At 46.2% G+C, this 16,324-nt stretch overlaps 1 protein-coding gene across 2 annotated transcripts in view; it reads right to left on the bottom strand.

The window, feature by feature from the left end:
• WASF3 (WASP family member 3) overlaps window positions 1-16,324 on the bottom strand; it is a 92,660-nt gene that overhangs the window by 38,571 nt on the left and 37,765 nt on the right. For both annotated transcript variants that reach the window (XM_032611682.1, XM_032611684.1), the window contains exon 3: window positions 1,157-1,299. In XM_032611682.1, coding sequence (XP_032467573.1) covers window positions 1,157-1,289 — 133 coding nt within the window. In that variant the 5' untranslated portion in view covers window positions 1,290-1,299. The remainder of the gene's footprint in view (window positions 1-1,156; window positions 1,300-16,324) is intronic.

The raw sequence follows: 16,324 nt of genomic DNA, 5'->3' as shown, positions 1-16,324 counted from the left end.
AATCTATTTTGAAGCACATTTTAAGCAATTTCCAAATGCCTTTTGTTTAGCCAATGATTATAGACATAATATATCAAAAATATACCAATAATGATGCGCTACAATTCTTCTAAAGAAAAAGAAAATACTCATCCATAGTGTTTCTTCTTCAAAACAAATAAAAGCACTTGAGTTGTTTTTAAAACCACTCTCCCCTGCTGGACGCGTCCAGGATGTGAAATTTCATGGAGAATTTTCTCATTATTAACAGAGGTTCTGAAAATTTAACTGTGAAAACCTGTCATCCAAAATGCAGTGTGAACCATCTAAACTGAAAAGGAGTGGGACGAAGTGAGAAAATAAGATCACGACGTAAATGTAAAAGTTAGGGAGAAAGACTGCAACTTCAAAAAGCTTTGAAGGAAAAGCATTTTCATGCATATGTGAGGCTTAAGAAATGGAATATTTCTTGGGTATTTCATATTCATGTTCAAAGTTAGAGTAACAGGAAGTCCTCTCTTCCTTACGCTTGTGTTTGCTTATATTTCTACAATCTGTGTATGTAATGTGTACATGGCACTGCGTACGTGTAACCATCAACTCATCTGCTGACCTCAATTTGGAAGTCAATACCTGCATTTTGACCTTCACTAGGTTAAAATCAGCAAGTCTCACTAGCTTGGGGCTTGATTCTTTGATTCATTTGGAATATTATTCAATCAACAAACATGTATTGAGCCTCTATTCTAACGCCGGGCATATCACAGGTGCGACCTAGTTTTCAATTCGTTACACTGGAAAATAATTAGTCCTGTCCAAGTTTAATGCATAATTCACGTTTTTGAAAATGCCAATTATTTTATCCTCATTTTTAATAAGCTTTTAAAAATGAACACTACTTTAAATCTACACCTTTGGTGGTAGCTAGTGACTTGTGAACTGGTCAATGCTAACTTCGTCACACGAAGCTGGTATCACCAGACCAGTGAGGGGGCCACAGCTGACTGCACGCTGGGAAATTCAAGAGGGAGGATGGGAGGGAGGGAGGCTCTCTCCTTCAAAGCCGCAGCCTCTTCTCTGGACAATCACGTAACTACTGAATTGAAATCAATTTGCTAATTTGTTGAAATATGTCACTGGTAATCAGAAGAAAGGAGCCCCGAGGCAAGACACTCACTCAGACTGCTCAGCTGACGTATGATGGCAGCCAGGGTGCTGTTGGTCACACACTCGAGTTCACTGGGGATGCCCTCGGGCAGGGCTCCCCGGCACAAGTGCCGGGGTTCGATGTTCCTCTTCACTAAAGGCATGGCTCACAATCTGAAAATTAAAAAGACAGTTTTAAAAGCTCATATTCACGTTTTAACAAGCCTAGAGTTTCAACTCCCTGGAAAACGGACTCTTTTCCGGGAATCTGCATTATCCTGCCATTTCCGCGTGAGAGAATAGGCTCAATGCGCGACAGGTGTCCAATTACTTACAAGAATGCCACAGACTTCGAAGATACATGGACAGCACAATCCTACTTTGATAGAAAAAGGATGCACGCAAGACTTCCAGTTAAGCATTAGCGACTGAATACGTGCATTTTTACCTTTCCCCCACTCCGCTAAAATGACAAGAGAGAGGAAAGGCACAAGCCCACACGTACTAAGAGAGGAAAGGACACAACAGCCCAAAACCACAGGCAGCGCTTACAGACTAGGACACAGGAAAGGCTGAACCTGGGCTGCCAAGGAGGGAGCAGGACGGAGCCCACCTACCTGGGCGAAGGGTCACCAGACACTCAGGAAAGCCTTCCCCATTATCCCGGGAATTCAATCCACTTCTCTCCTCAAAAAGTACGTTACACATCCAATGACATCTCAACTTTTTGTTTAAGGAGGTATATAGAATTTCAAGCCTACCACCTATACAGCACATCTACTGCCCCCTACAGCAGGAGAAAACCCAATGACTGGGACACACTGTCACCCTGACAGGGTGCCCACAAGGCCCAATTCACAGGAGGAGCGACCCAGAAAAGCCAAGGAGCCTGGTGGCGTCTGAGCAATTCTCGTTACATCAGACAAATCATACCTTGCTTAAGTCACTGTTGCTGGGTGTTCTGTTACTGAATTAAATTTATTCCCAACTGGTACAACGGCTCACCTCAAGAACCCGGAACTAGCGAGGCACATGGTAAATCTTTCTTCCCTTCCTCCCTTCTCCATTACCTCTGTTCACGCATCCCATAAGCACCTGCTGAGCACTGACCCGACACCGGGCAGTGTGCAAGGCAACGAGGACCCCGTGGTGAGTGAAACAGACAAGGCCCCCCCCCCCCCCCCCCCCCCCGCCGGGGAAGTGAGACATCGGTCCAACCGCCCAGGTCAGTGGACTCAGGTTATGAAACCCCCTGGGGGACCCTGGGCAGCCTCTCTGTGGACGTGACTGCTCAGCTGAAATCACAAGGGTGGACAGGGCTCTAGCCGAGGGCGAAAGGCGGGGGCAGCTGCAGAGGACAAGTTCTGCTCAACTGGCCAGTGTTTTTATCAACTATTTCCGCCTCTTGTCCATTAAGAGGCTGGTTGAGCACACCGACCACATCTTCCAACCCAAATACTACTTCATCCACCAACCTAGGTGCACAGCCTGTGGTACATCACTTCACCCCTCCATGCCTTCCTCTCCTCCCCACAAAACGGGCATCACAACGGGACCTACCTCACGGAGTGAGGACTTAATGCGTTATTACATAATAAACCACTTAGAACAGGGCCTGGCATATAGGGACACTCAAACAATGCGACTGATTCTATTAATTTTATTACACCTCATATGTTGTTATGATGTTAATTCTGACTCTGATTATAACAATTAAAAAAGCAACAGTTCACTGGTTGAAAATAAGGCTGAACCACAGAAGACGGATAACAATATCTACATTAAAAGTATGTCTAAGAACATATATACACTATTATGTATAAAACAGATAACTAATAAGAACCTGCTGTATAGCACAGGGAACTCTACTTCACTTTGCTGTCCAGCAGAAACTAACACAACACTGTAAAACAACTATGCCTCAACTTTAAAAAAAGGAAGGTAGAACTGCACATCATCTCAATAGCCGTGGATCCATCAAACACTGAGCACCGACTGTGTACCGGCCCGACGCTGACGTCTAACACCTTCACAGATTCAAGTGGGAGACTGAGAGGTACCAAAGGAGAAGGGACTGGAATTATCTAGAACCTGGAAGAAGTGAGGAGAAGCCCCTGGCCCTTTCAACCGAAAGCCTGTGGGCCTCCTTCCGCGCAGACACGGCGGTGTCCACTGGGCAGGGTGGGTTTAACAGGCCTTGTGATGCTCTCACTGGCCTTCCAAGGCCATCCCATTCCCCACTCCCATCCAGAGCATCAGACTGGGATGTCCCAAAGCCACATCACTGATGGGAGAATATCTGAGTCCTATTTGGGGGACTAGTTTGGGGAAGTCAGGCACCCGAAGGAACTGTTAGAGTCTGGTTCATCTCAGTGATGTTAGCCATACTTCTACATCCGTTCCTAAAATTGTTTTTCTTAACGTACACATATGCTGACATTAGGAAGACATGGGCACTGCCTCCCACCCCGTCCTTAAACATCTCATGATTATTAAGAATAAGAAAGGGAGCGGCTGGGCCCGTGAGCCATGGCCTCTGAGCCTGCGCGTCCGGAGCCTGTGCTCCGCAACGGGAGAGGCCACAACAGTGAGAGGCCCGCGTACCACAAAAAAAAAAAAAGGGACCAGGTGGTGATGAGAGAATCTTTATATGCGTAAAAATAAACTGAAAATTTCCCAGGGTGCCAGAAAAAAGAAATGATGTCAAAGAAGAGGTACACATCCAAGGAAAGCCTGTTAAACTATGAAAATTCTAGATATACTAGTCTCTAGTCAAACGTGTAACTATGATTTATGCCATTTCTTCCTGAGAGAATCAATCAGAGCAAGAGGCTGGTAACTAGTCATAATAAACTAGAAAATCTCATAAGGAAAAAAAAAATCATTAACAAACTTAATAAAAGCATAAAGTATAGGAAAGAAAAATACTGAGAACCAATCAGCAGAGACTGGAGAACTAGAAGGAAATTAGGCAACAGCAACTACCATGTACATAAAGAGGCAGATAGCACTGCGGGGGCGGGGCGGGGGGGGGCACAGCTTCTACAGACGCAGGTGAGCAAGGGATGCGGACGGGGCCGCAAGGCTCTGAACCCACCTGCTCAGGACGCTGCTCAGTGAGAACGGCCCACACGTGAACTAGCTCTCGAGTAAGTTCTCACAAGAGGGTTGTACAAGGGCTTGGGGTAGACATGAGCTCGGAGCCGAGCGCCGACTGTGTATATAACATTCTCTTCCACGTGCATTTGTATTTATTCAAGATGGAATGTCCCTCCTTCCCCATATTTTTCGACCTCTGACAGCCCCAAAACTTGCCAGTCTGACACCCCCCGGCCCACCACCCATATTTCTTTGGATCCGCCGTCGTTCAGATACACAAAATCCTAACTACACACGCACCCCGCAGACGTCCCACCTGCCCGTGCAAAACAGGCCAAGCGGTCACCACCTCCCCCTCCTTCCCTGACTGGGTGGCTCTCCGACGTCAGATATGCCATCACGTCGTCGTCCTGGCGTATCTGGAGCTAACACCGCCGTTTCCCACAAGCCGTCCTGAAAACTACACCAGCCTTTTCAGAGCCTCCCCCTGCCCTGCCGCCCTGCCCCGCCCCCGCTGAAGTCCTTCACGTTTACACCTGAGACACCCCCTCCGGCATCGGTGAGCTGCCTGGAGGCTCCATGTGTCCCTGACAGACGTGCTGAAGGCGCCCACCCGAACACTCACCTGTGATGCTATCAGGGCACAAAGGAGAAGAGCTTAAGTCTCTGCAGGGGCATTAACCACATCTTGTCTTTTCTGGATTCTCATGCTTCGACACCTGAGCCCACGCTCAGCCTGCAGGAGCTGCCCCTCCCGGGACTGGCCAAATCCTGAACTCACTTTGCCCACCCAACCCACCAGTGCAGGGCCCTCGCCACCACCTCCACTGCTCTCAGCAGGCCACCTTCCACCCGCCCTAATCACCCAGGCGCCAGACACCAGGGGTGACCTCACACCCCCGAGCCCCTGAGATTATTCAAATGAGCTGCTCCTAAACCCGCTCACCCTGCCTCACCCGTGCCTCCGAGAAAATCCACAATACAGGCTCCTTCCCCCAGATCCCCCCCCCCCACTCCCTCTGCCTCCCGACGGCCCTGGTGCTTCCCCGTGTGGCCCCCTCCCCTGGGAGCTGGGAGCGACTCACTCTCTCGTCAGTGGCAGTTGTCTCTGGATCCACTGGCTTCACTACACCTCGTGTTTCCTATTAATACACCATATTCTAAACAGTGAGAGGTCTGAGAAGGATTCAGAAGAGGCTGCGTTGTCAGACGCTCACACAGCTCCCCGCTTACTATCCCAAGCACCCCGCAGAGCCGGTGTGCCTGCACTGGGCCAGCACAGACGGCGTCTCTCCCCCCAGGGCAGACCGTAAACTGCCCAGATTTCGGGGCTGAGTCTATCGACTCTTCCCCACAAAGCCCTTCACAGCCCACACCATGGCTCGAGCATCCCAATGATGCCTGCTGATCTCGTGCCCATATACATACACACACATATGTCTATCTGCCCCTCCCTGGGCCCCTGGCCTATTGTTGTTCAGTATTTCAGCTCTAATTAATCCCAGCCTTCACTTCTCACTGTCATTATACCTAGATGTGGGGTTCCCGCACCTGTCTAAATACACAAGACAACAGAGAGAGAGGACATGCTGCCATCTGTATAATTTCAGAAGAAGGCTTGCATTTCACAGATCCTTTTGAAAGTTCTAATCACCCAGCAATGACTTTTATGGCTTTCCTGTCAGTGTGAAGTACTCTAACAGATGTATTTTTTCCCAGACAGCCTTTATCTGACACGAATCCAGTTTTGAATAAATGGAAGCGCAAGGAAGAGGTAAAGGAGAAAATGTTGAGTCAATCGACTCTCTTGAAAACGCTTTGCAATTACAGAAACAGATGTGGAATGAGCGAATCCAACCAGTCACCAGCAAACAATTTCCATGTGCTTCACCATCCCATCCCTGGAACATCCCAACCATTCTTCAAAGCCACCCTACGTGCTAAGAAAAAAATCTACCACTGCTAATCAAATGCTTCAGGACTACTGAGGTAGCATGAGGTTTACTGTTAAGCCTGCGGTTTGTCCAACTTCTCCGGGAAATGTCTCAGTTTACAGACACAACCTGGTTCACGCAACTGTGAACTAGATTCCAAGGCACGACCGAAACCAGGCCAGGGTTCCTCCCCAGGAACCTGGAAGTGGGACCACGATGTCCAGATTAGTTGCTGCTCTTTGGAGCAGCAGAGATGGAGAACTCTTCACCACTTGAGAGGGAGGCTGACGGTCAGTCAGCAGCAAGAAATGAGAACGGGACAGCTGAGGGGAACCAGCAAAGACCAGACAGCGACGGGGCTCCCAGTGGCTCTGCCCAGGCTCCTGCAGACCTCGGCCAACCAGGACGGAACCTTCTCCTACACCCCCACCTCGGGGTCGGACGTGCATCACGCAGGATGCCTCTTCCAGCCTCCTCTCCTCTTTTCACACAGGCACATCCCCCGTCAAACTTTTGCAGGTGGGATCCCATAAGGACACAGAATAATATAAGCGGACATTAGACTTTGATTTTTGTGTCACCTTTCCAAAATAACCCCGAGTCAGTGTGTACTAATTACACCTTCCGTGGCTTCCTTACAGGCTGTATGGAGGTTCACGTGAAAATGTGTGCTGGGCAACAAAATGTAAGATACTAATGATCCTATTACTTTAATATTAATATCACACTCATTACTGAAATAAGATACTTAATATTTCCCATCTAATTTTGCTTATTGCACAATTAACCGAAACCTGAATTTTTCCTGTAATTTTACTCATTATAACTAAAAGTCTGCAAACTGGCATTTAACTTCTCCAAGTAGTACTCTTGTGATTAAAGTCAAAGAATTTCAGAATCATATCAATGTGTTTTCTACTTTCACTCAAACTTTCCTATCTTCCAATGACTTATTTAACCTCTTTTAAAAATTCCATATACTGAAACTCTTCAGTTTTCCTACAGCATCATTAATTGGAATGCTTTTTTTCCTTAAAAAAAAAATTATAGAAGCAATTCCACAGATGTTTAAAATAGTATGAAGTTCTCAGAATGTCCCTTTCCACAGCCATTCCTGTCCATGTGAACCATCTGGAAGATCTCTTTCGGGCGAGCAGTCGACTTAGTAATACAAACACAGTGAGTGGATTTTTCCAGATATCCTACTGCGGGTGGTTTTCAGTTGAATTTCATTGTGTTCAGAGGACATGCTTTGTCTGACTTTAACTCACTTAAATTTGCTGAGATTTGTTTTATGGCCCAGAAACCCACGATTGTGATCATTCCCCAGTTTATATTACGATTGTAGAAAGGGTTGATTGGATGCAGAGTGTAACTTAAAGAAAGTGCACTAAGTCCTTATTACATATGTAAAACTATATTACTGATGGCCTTGGTTGAGTGTATAAAACTGACAAAACTGTGATGGATTTCTGTCTCCACCCTGCAGCCATAAAGACTTCCTGAGGCTGGAGAACACGCACAGCTCAGAGAAACTGACGGTGTTAATGATGCTTTCTTTTCTGCTCCCGACGTGCTGGTAACCTCTGCTCTGACTGCCACACGCCTGGCACTTACAGCGCAGCACGTAGCAGAGGAAATCACACGCCCAGACTCTCCTGCACACAGCAGACTACACGTGTGCCTACTGCACATGTCTGGATTTTTAATCACATTGACTTGTATGTAGGGGTTGTGTCCTCAGAAAAAAACGTGGTCCCAGCACATGTGGCCCCATCCCTGCACCCACACAGAGCCGGTCCTCTGACTCCCACCATATTTCCCGCTGTGCCCCTTTTACTGTGAGGGGCAAGGACCGTGTCTGCTCCTCCCCGGCTTTATGGGACCCCGCCTGCCTGCTGACGTTCCCCGGAAGGTACCCCCAACGCCGTCACATTCCCGCAGCCAGAGGAAGAGCCTGGGCCTCCTCAGCGCCCACCCTGTTCTGTGATCTTCTAGAGCGACACTGCCCTCCCCCCTTTTACGTAAGCTTCAGAGGAAAGTCGTGATGAAGTCGGGGGGCGAAGTGGGGGAAAGACTGCATAAGTGTGACAGTTGTGTTTCACTGGGATAAATGTCTAGGCTTTGTTACTAGAACATGGTCTGTAGGCTCCTGCATGATGAGGGACAGAAAGGCGCAGAGGGACCGGAGGCCCTGGCTTCCAGGCCCAGTTCTGCCACCAGCACTCAGTGACCCTGAGCAGGTTTCTTAACCAAGGTGGGCCTCGGTTTCCTCCTCCGGAAAAACAGATTTGCTCTCACAGGGCCCCCGAGCTCTGGCGTGCTTTCTTTCCTTCCAGTTAGATATTCAGCTGGCTTCCATAAATATCCATATTGGATTCGCCTGTGCTCCAAACACCTCGTGCATTTTTACTATACTTTAGCCAATGGAAATACAAAGAATAAACATCAAAAATAAGACAAAATCCCTTTCCTCGAGGAAGTAATGGTTCAGTGAGAGAGGCAGGCATATCAATAAAGTTACAATCCAGGGTGACAAGCACTAGTTTAAGGTATTTCTCATACCTGGGAAATTAAAACACAACCGGAGGGCTTCCCTGGTGGCGCAGTGGTTGAGAGTCCGCCTGCCGATGCAGGGGACGCGGGTTCGTGCCCTGGTCCGGGAGGATCCCACGTGCCGCGGAGCGGCTGGGCCCGTGAGCCATGGCCGCTGCACCTGCGTGTCCAGAGCCTGCGCTCCGCAACGGGAGAGGCCACAACAGTGAGAGGCCCGCGTACCGCAAAAAAAAAAACCACAACTGGAAAGACTTCACTGGGGGATGGGGAGGTCACACCGCTTCACCGACCCTGCAGCGCACGCTCGGCACACGGAGGCTACTCCGGAAACGTCAGGCGGTGCAGGAACGCAGCTCGTTTCCAAGGGTTGGAAAGTATCATCTCGTTTTTGCTCAACAGCCTCAACAAGTAAATAATAAGTACCCCAGGGGAAAAAAGCAGATTTATGCCTATGGAATAACATAGTGATATGAAACCCCTGTCAAGTGCTTATTTTTGGAGGACGCTCAGAGATAAGAAATGGTCGCTTGTCTTTTATGGGCTACAAAACATCACCTGGACATTTTTTCAGGTGGACGCTAACATCTGGTTCTAACTGAAAAGGCAGAGAGTAGAGCTTGAGGCGGAGATTCCTCTGCACCAGCGTGTTCTCCACTGGCTCCTGTCTTGTCGTTTGTCTGCTGTAGAAAGAAACCTCGAGGCCAGAAAAAGTGAAGAAAATAACCTACCAGGAGTGGGATATGGAGAAGCAAGTGGTGAAGAGCATCCAGTAAGTGAAGGACAATCCGCGGTCTCTGGCCCGCCCTCCTCTCCTGGGCACCACGGGGGTGGCCATGGGGCTCAAGAAAGCTTCTCTTCTAGAACCTTCTACCAGTTATCTGGGTATCTGTATTGAAATTGACTTTCAAGCTCTGTTAGGTCCTTCTTTAGTTTGGACTGTTTTTTTTTTTTTCAATTTCAAGTGATGAAATAAAATTATTTTTAAGGCAGAACAAGAAAATGTTTAAACATAAAATTTTCTCTGCCATTTGAGCCACTACCCTCCCCCCCTCTCTAGTGTGCACTTTGCATCTGTATCACACGTTATATTAACTGGATCCCCTTAAAGACACAGGAATGCCTGCTCACCCAAAAAAAGCAACTTCCTACCGGTGCCAGTGAGGCAATGACTTAGGAATAACACTCCTTTCTCAATCCTGCAAGAGGTCACCGTGACCCACTCCTCGCCTTGTTGGGCTCACAAACTGTCAATATGTCCCTTTGATGTATGACTCTTTGTCTCAGAAACTTATATAACGTGTGCTCTGACCTCCGATGAGCAGAGTCTTCAGAGATTTCCAAAAGACTGCCTCCCGGGTTAGAATCTTCAGGATGGCTTGAATAAAATTTTCTCTTTCTTTCTTAGATTGCCTATTGATTAATTTTTCATCAACAAATTACTAAATTCCTTTTAGATGTAAACCGCTTTAAAAATAGATTCGTATTTTATTTCTAAGTCATTTTATAGTGTCTTGGGATCCATATAATCACTCAGTACATTTGGGACTGTAGAATATACTTTATATTTGAGCCTACACCTGTTTTCTATTTCTCTGTTGCACATAAAAGTTTATTCTGATTCATGTTACTAATCCAGGAACCTCAGAGACGCTTTTACCAGGAACTGCTTTCCTTCCCTGTTTTGACCAGCCAGACAAAACCAGCTACTTAAATAAACATTTTTTAAGATAAATGGAACCTGGGAGATCTAGACTGTAAAATAATCCCAGTCACTCCCAGAAACTTCATTCTAGAGTAAAGGGGGAAAAATTGCTAGTAAAATGGATGAAAGTACAAATCACTTATTGAATGAAGGTCTTATATGCAAAACATACAAAGAACTCTCAAAACTCAATAATAAAACTATCCAATTAAAAACATGAGCAAAATATATGAACAGACACTTCACAGAAGACAGATGGCAAATAAGCACCTCAAGGACATTTCACACCATCAGTCATTAACCATGAAGGAGATGCAAATGAAAACCACAAGGAGATCGCACTGCACACCTATTAGAATGGCTGAAGGCAAAACCACTGACCACACCAAACATCGGTAAGAACCTAGAGAAACCGGAACTCTCTGCTGAAGGGAATGTAAAACAACCCAATCACTTTGGAAAACAGTTTGGCCTTTCTTAAAAAGTTAAACGCACACTTCTCAGGATGACCCCCCAGGGACCATTCCACTCCTGGGAATTCATGCAGAAGAAATAAAAAGCATATACCCAGGGACTTCCCTGGTGGTACAGTGGTTAAGACTCCGAGCTCCCAATGCAGGGAGCCTGGGCTGGATCCCTGGTCAGGGAACTAGATCCCACAGGCATGCCGCAACTAAGGAGCCCGCCTGCCGCCACTAAGACCCAGCACAACCAAACAAATAAATTAATTAAAAAAGAAAAAAAAAGCACACGCCCACACAAAGACCCGTACATGAATGTTCATACAGCTTGATTTGCAAAAGCCAAAAACAACCCAAAATAGAAACGACCCCAAAACCCACCAACGGGTGAGTGGATAAACAAACTGCACTTTTTTTTTTCTTTTTTGCGGTACGCGGGCCTCTCACTGTCGTGGCCTCTCCCGTTGCGGAGCACAGGCTCCGGACGCACAGGCTCAGTGGCCATGGGATCTTCCCGGACCGGGGCTCGAACCCGTGTCCCCTGCATCGACAGGCGGACTCTCAACCACTGCGCCACCGGGGAAGCCCAAGAAACTGCACTTCTTACCGACAACGTGGACCGAATTACTGATGCGGGAAACAAGAAGGATGAATCTCGGACGGTTATGCAGAACAAAGGCCAGACAAAAAAAGAGTACACACTGTAGGGTTCCTCCTATGTAACTGTGATACTGTGATTTATAATAACAAGTACGTATTTTGTCTTCATCACCACTAATGGCACAGAGCTCCTAAAACTCTTAGAATTTCCTAAGTGGTAAGAGCTATAAAGGGGTCTTTTGACACAAACCAACCCCTCTGAACCACACTTGCATATGTTAATGAAGTGACTTCCGGACCTTCCCTAAGGATGGGGGCTGGTTGCCAGGGGAACCAACCCAGTGATTAGAAGGTTGGAATTTTCAGTCCCACCCCCAGACCTCTGGGGAAAGGAGAGGGGCTGGAAACCATGTTCAGTCACCCACCGCCAACGATCTAACGAATCGTGCCTGTCACGAAGCCTCCAGAAACCCCCCAAAAGGATGGGGTTCAAGAGCTTCTAGGCTGGTGAACCGGATACATCCACATGCCAGAAGGGTGGTGCACCCCAAACTCACGGGGTTCTGTGTCTCATCATCGAGCTGCTCACTCATATCCTTGAAGGCCCTTCGCAACAGCCTGGTCATCCATCTAGTGGGTAAACTGGTTTCCTGAGTTCTGTGCACCATCAGGCTCAGACAGGGGTCACGGGAACCTTGGATTTACAGCCACTCGGCCAGAAGTGCAGGTAACAAAGGAAGCTGGGGGGCTTGGGTGGGGGGATCTTGTGGGACAGGCCCTTCACCTGTGGGATGGGTGCTCTCTCCACCAGATAAACGTCAGAACTGAGTTGAACTGCAAGCCACCTGGCCGGTGTCACCAAACTGCTTGCCGTGGGGACACCACATGCCTGGTGTCAGAGTGAAGAAGCAGGAGACACACAGAGGACTGCTTTTCCTTTACAGTAACATTCTGGAAACGCACACCAATCTCACGACAGAGAGCAGATCCGTGGTTGCCTGGAGGTGCGGGAGACACGGGGGCGGGGGTGGGGGGTGACAAAGGCCGGAGGAACCTTCCACGGGCGACAGCGTGCGCGCTCACGGCTGTGTGCACAGGTCAGAACTCACCAGACTGCACCTTTCAAACATGCACCATTTACTGTTGGCCAGTTACGCCTTATTGAATGAAGGTCTTATATGCAAAACATACAAAGAACTCTCAAAACTCAATAATAAAACTATCCAATCAGTTTAAAAACTGGATCCGTGGGGTTGGATAAGAGATAAGAGCAGAATACAAATTGGGAGATGCCTGGAAAATTATTTCATATTTAGATTTTGACACGATGGTCAGGGAGAAAGAATTACTGTGAGCCACAGACACGGGACGAAAGACCACGACAGAAAAAAATCAGAAAAAGATAAGTTTAGCAACTCGTCAGGCGCCACAGTTAATGGCTCGATGAATACAGCAAACAGAAATGCTAACTCACTTCCTAGGAAAAGTTTTCCTCCTACAGAGTTCCATCCTCCAAAGTGGATGTGTCCCCGCTCCACAATCAGGGAGCGGGCAGTGCGAACAGTGAGCACAGACAGCCGTCCTGAAAGGGGCCTGGCCCCGGCACAGCAGCCGAACAAGCCAGGCCAGCGAGCAGAATGCAAGTTCTTCAGGATCTCAATCCCACTACACCCCAGTCCTCACCTCCAAGACGGAAGCAACGCCTGCCTGCTCCCCTCCGAAGGCTCCGATGAGACCTCCGATGACATGGTACACCAAGGCCACGAACAGCGTAAAGTGGATCCCAAACCCCAGACACTACCCCCGTGAAGGAATCAGTGCTTACCTGACACATTAAAAAACGAACTCTGTACCTCCCTTTTCCCTTTAGTTGGACAAGAAGGGGAAGAATGGCTTATCAGCACCACGATCAGGCTGTGATGCGTAGGAAAGGCTCATGAGCTGCTCAGTGCGCTATTATCGTCACTATTTATGACCCACGCTAAGTATCTGTTACATGAATGCCCTTTTAAATGAAGCGAAAATTGTCAGCTTCTTATTCAAAGTACAGTAAACATATGACCCGTGGACACTTTATAAACACAACATTAAACTGAGTGAACACTGCGTTACTTTCATAACATGAAACACATGAATAAACCCTCAGAAGCTAAAACCATCCAGAGTGGCTTTAGCACTTGTGAGGGTGAATTGATCTCAGAGAATTTCCAGGGACTCAGACTCTACCTGTATGACCTACGACCTCAAGGTTTAATTCTCAAAAGCCTCTAGTTTTTGTTTCTAATTATTTACTTGACCATAAACTGAAAGTCTTCTCCCAGATGAGGCAGCATCTCCTCTTTTTGTTAAGGAAGATGCAGCACTTATTTTTCTCCGCCCTACTCTTTTGCACCAATTACTTGAGAACGACGTTCACCAAACAAATTAATGAAGAAAATCCAAAATGCGTTAAAAATAAATGTAAGCTCCTAGAGGAAACAACAAATTATAAGATATAAAATTAGATCATTTACCAAGTGTGTAAAGAAAACACTAACAGCAGAGCCTGAAATATGCACTTGGACCATATGGAGCTTCCACTTTTGTTGGTCAAAAATAGCCAAACGTTGGCAACTCATACGAACGACATCCTGAAATAAGGTCAAAATAGCAGAAAAGCTGTAGAACCTACCAACTGTTCCCTAGCAGACACGCTACAGATCTTGAGTCTGTATTTTTAGAAACCAAAAGCATCCTGGTGGCAATATTTTTGGCAACTAGAAGCTGTGTTCATGAAAGATAGTTAAGATAAACTGAATGGTTATTTTAGTTAACCACTCCCAACTGTTTGCACTATGCAAGTACCAGAGAAATACTAGTAAAATATCTAACATTTGCAACACTTGGTCTCAAAACATCAAGCCTGGCATCCTATGGGCTTCATTCTTCTTAACACGGTCCAACAGGTGAACCGTGACCATTCGGGGTTTCTAGTTCACTTTATAGAAAATCAACCAAAGAAACAAAATCATAAAGCTAACGATGGTAACCCCGTTACAGGTGACAAATGGGAACATTTTACACACCTGAGCATTTTATTATATACGTTATGTCATTTACACCCCACTACAACCTTATGGGTTGGCACTGCCCTCGCTTAACAGATAAAGAACTCAGGGCTCAAAAATTAACTTATCCAAAGTGACATGATTCGTAAGTAGAAGAACTTAAACTCAAAACCAGTTCTGCCACATGCCGTGGAGCGGCTGGGCCCGTGAGCCGTGGCCGCTGAGCCTGCACGTCCGGAGCTTGTGCTCCGCAACGGGAGAGGCCACAACAGTGAGAGGTCTGCGTACCGCAAAAAAAAAAAAAAAAAAAAAGTTCCGGTGGGTGCCGAAGTCTTATGATGTTTCTGCAACTAAGACCCTCTACCAGCATCACGATCCGAGGACCCACGGTCTCTCAGATGCTCTGAGGAATCTTTTCAATGTTTTCAGCAGCTTATCAAGATTATTACCCTCCTTTTACAGATAAGGGAAATGAGGATCAAGGATTTACGTGGATTTTGCTCAAAAGCTTAATTAAGCCTCTATGTTTTTAGCATTTGAACCCAAGATCTTCCATAACTTCTAAATCTACACTCCTCCTCTGCGCCATACCAAGTACCGAGCACCAAGTGACAGGGCCGGTAACATGTAATGAAATGCACACAATTATTAAATTTGTTTAATATTTGTAAGTATTCTACTTAGGCTGAAAAACAATTTCATTGCAAGAGACTTAGAAATGATTCCAGTATAACCACCCAGAGACGCTGTCCTGTCATAATTCTCCCAGACAATTGGGACCACGACTCAAGATTCCCTCAGTCCCACACTGCCAACCACCGCAAAAATGAGCAAGTACTTGGAAATTACATAGCAGCCATTAAAAGGCACAATATGTGTCTTATATTATTACACAAAACACGTCAGTATGTTCTAAGAACTGTTAACTACTCCAAAGTTAAGTGAGGGTTGTAACAGATTTAACAAATAACGTTGTTTGCCCTCACAAAATTTTAGAGGACATCTTTATATTGTTTCAGATAGCCTTTTTCTTTAACTTAATAAACAGAAGCTATTTAATGAAGTTTAAACCAATGTGTAACTTTTAAATACTACACGTGGCTTTCCAGTTATATCAACGGAAAGAAGAAGATGCTGAAATAAGACTCTCACAATAGATTATGCTGACTTTTAAAACTTTAAAGAACAGTAATTTAAACCCACAAGTGATATAAAGGTTGCCTTGCTTTTATGATTTTCAGATCATGACCACAGAACCCAAAATGCAGTAGATTTTATGTGCTGGCATTCGACAGCTATTCCCCAACTCCTGTTCTCCCTTCTATATCACAGAGGCTGGCAGGCTAAACCAACATTTCTCAGGCCCCTTGCTAGGGGAGTTCTAAATTTGCTTTTGCTTCTTTCCCTATCCATATGCCTTTTATTTCTTTTTCCTGCTTTATTGCACTGGCTAGGACAATTCTGAATAGGAACGTTGAGTGACTAGCCTTGCTCCTAATGTCAGGCAAAAGCATTCAGTCTTTCACCAGTAATTGTAATATCAGCTGTAGGTTCTTCACAGACAGCTTTTATCAAGTTCAGGAAGCTCCCTTCTACTCCAACTGTTTTGAGAGTTTCCTTCTGTTCTTAGTTTTCTGAGTTTTTAATCATGACTGGATGATGAATATTGTTCAGTGCTTTTTCTACACCTATTGAGTTGATCATAGGCGCTTTAAAAATTCTGTTGTTTAGTTTGTTGATATTGTGAATTATTCCTGCATTTCTGGAATGAATGGTCCTTTGGCATGATATATTACCCTT

Source organism: Phocoena sinus, chromosome 18 (genome assembly GCF_008692025.1).
Source record: "Phocoena sinus isolate mPhoSin1 chromosome 18, mPhoSin1.pri, whole genome shotgun sequence".
Classification (NCBI taxonomy): domain Eukaryota; kingdom Metazoa; phylum Chordata; class Mammalia; order Artiodactyla; family Phocoenidae; genus Phocoena; species Phocoena sinus.
The sequence above is the reverse complement of the archived record's forward strand: the minus strand, read 5'-3'. Positions and strand labels throughout refer to the sequence as shown.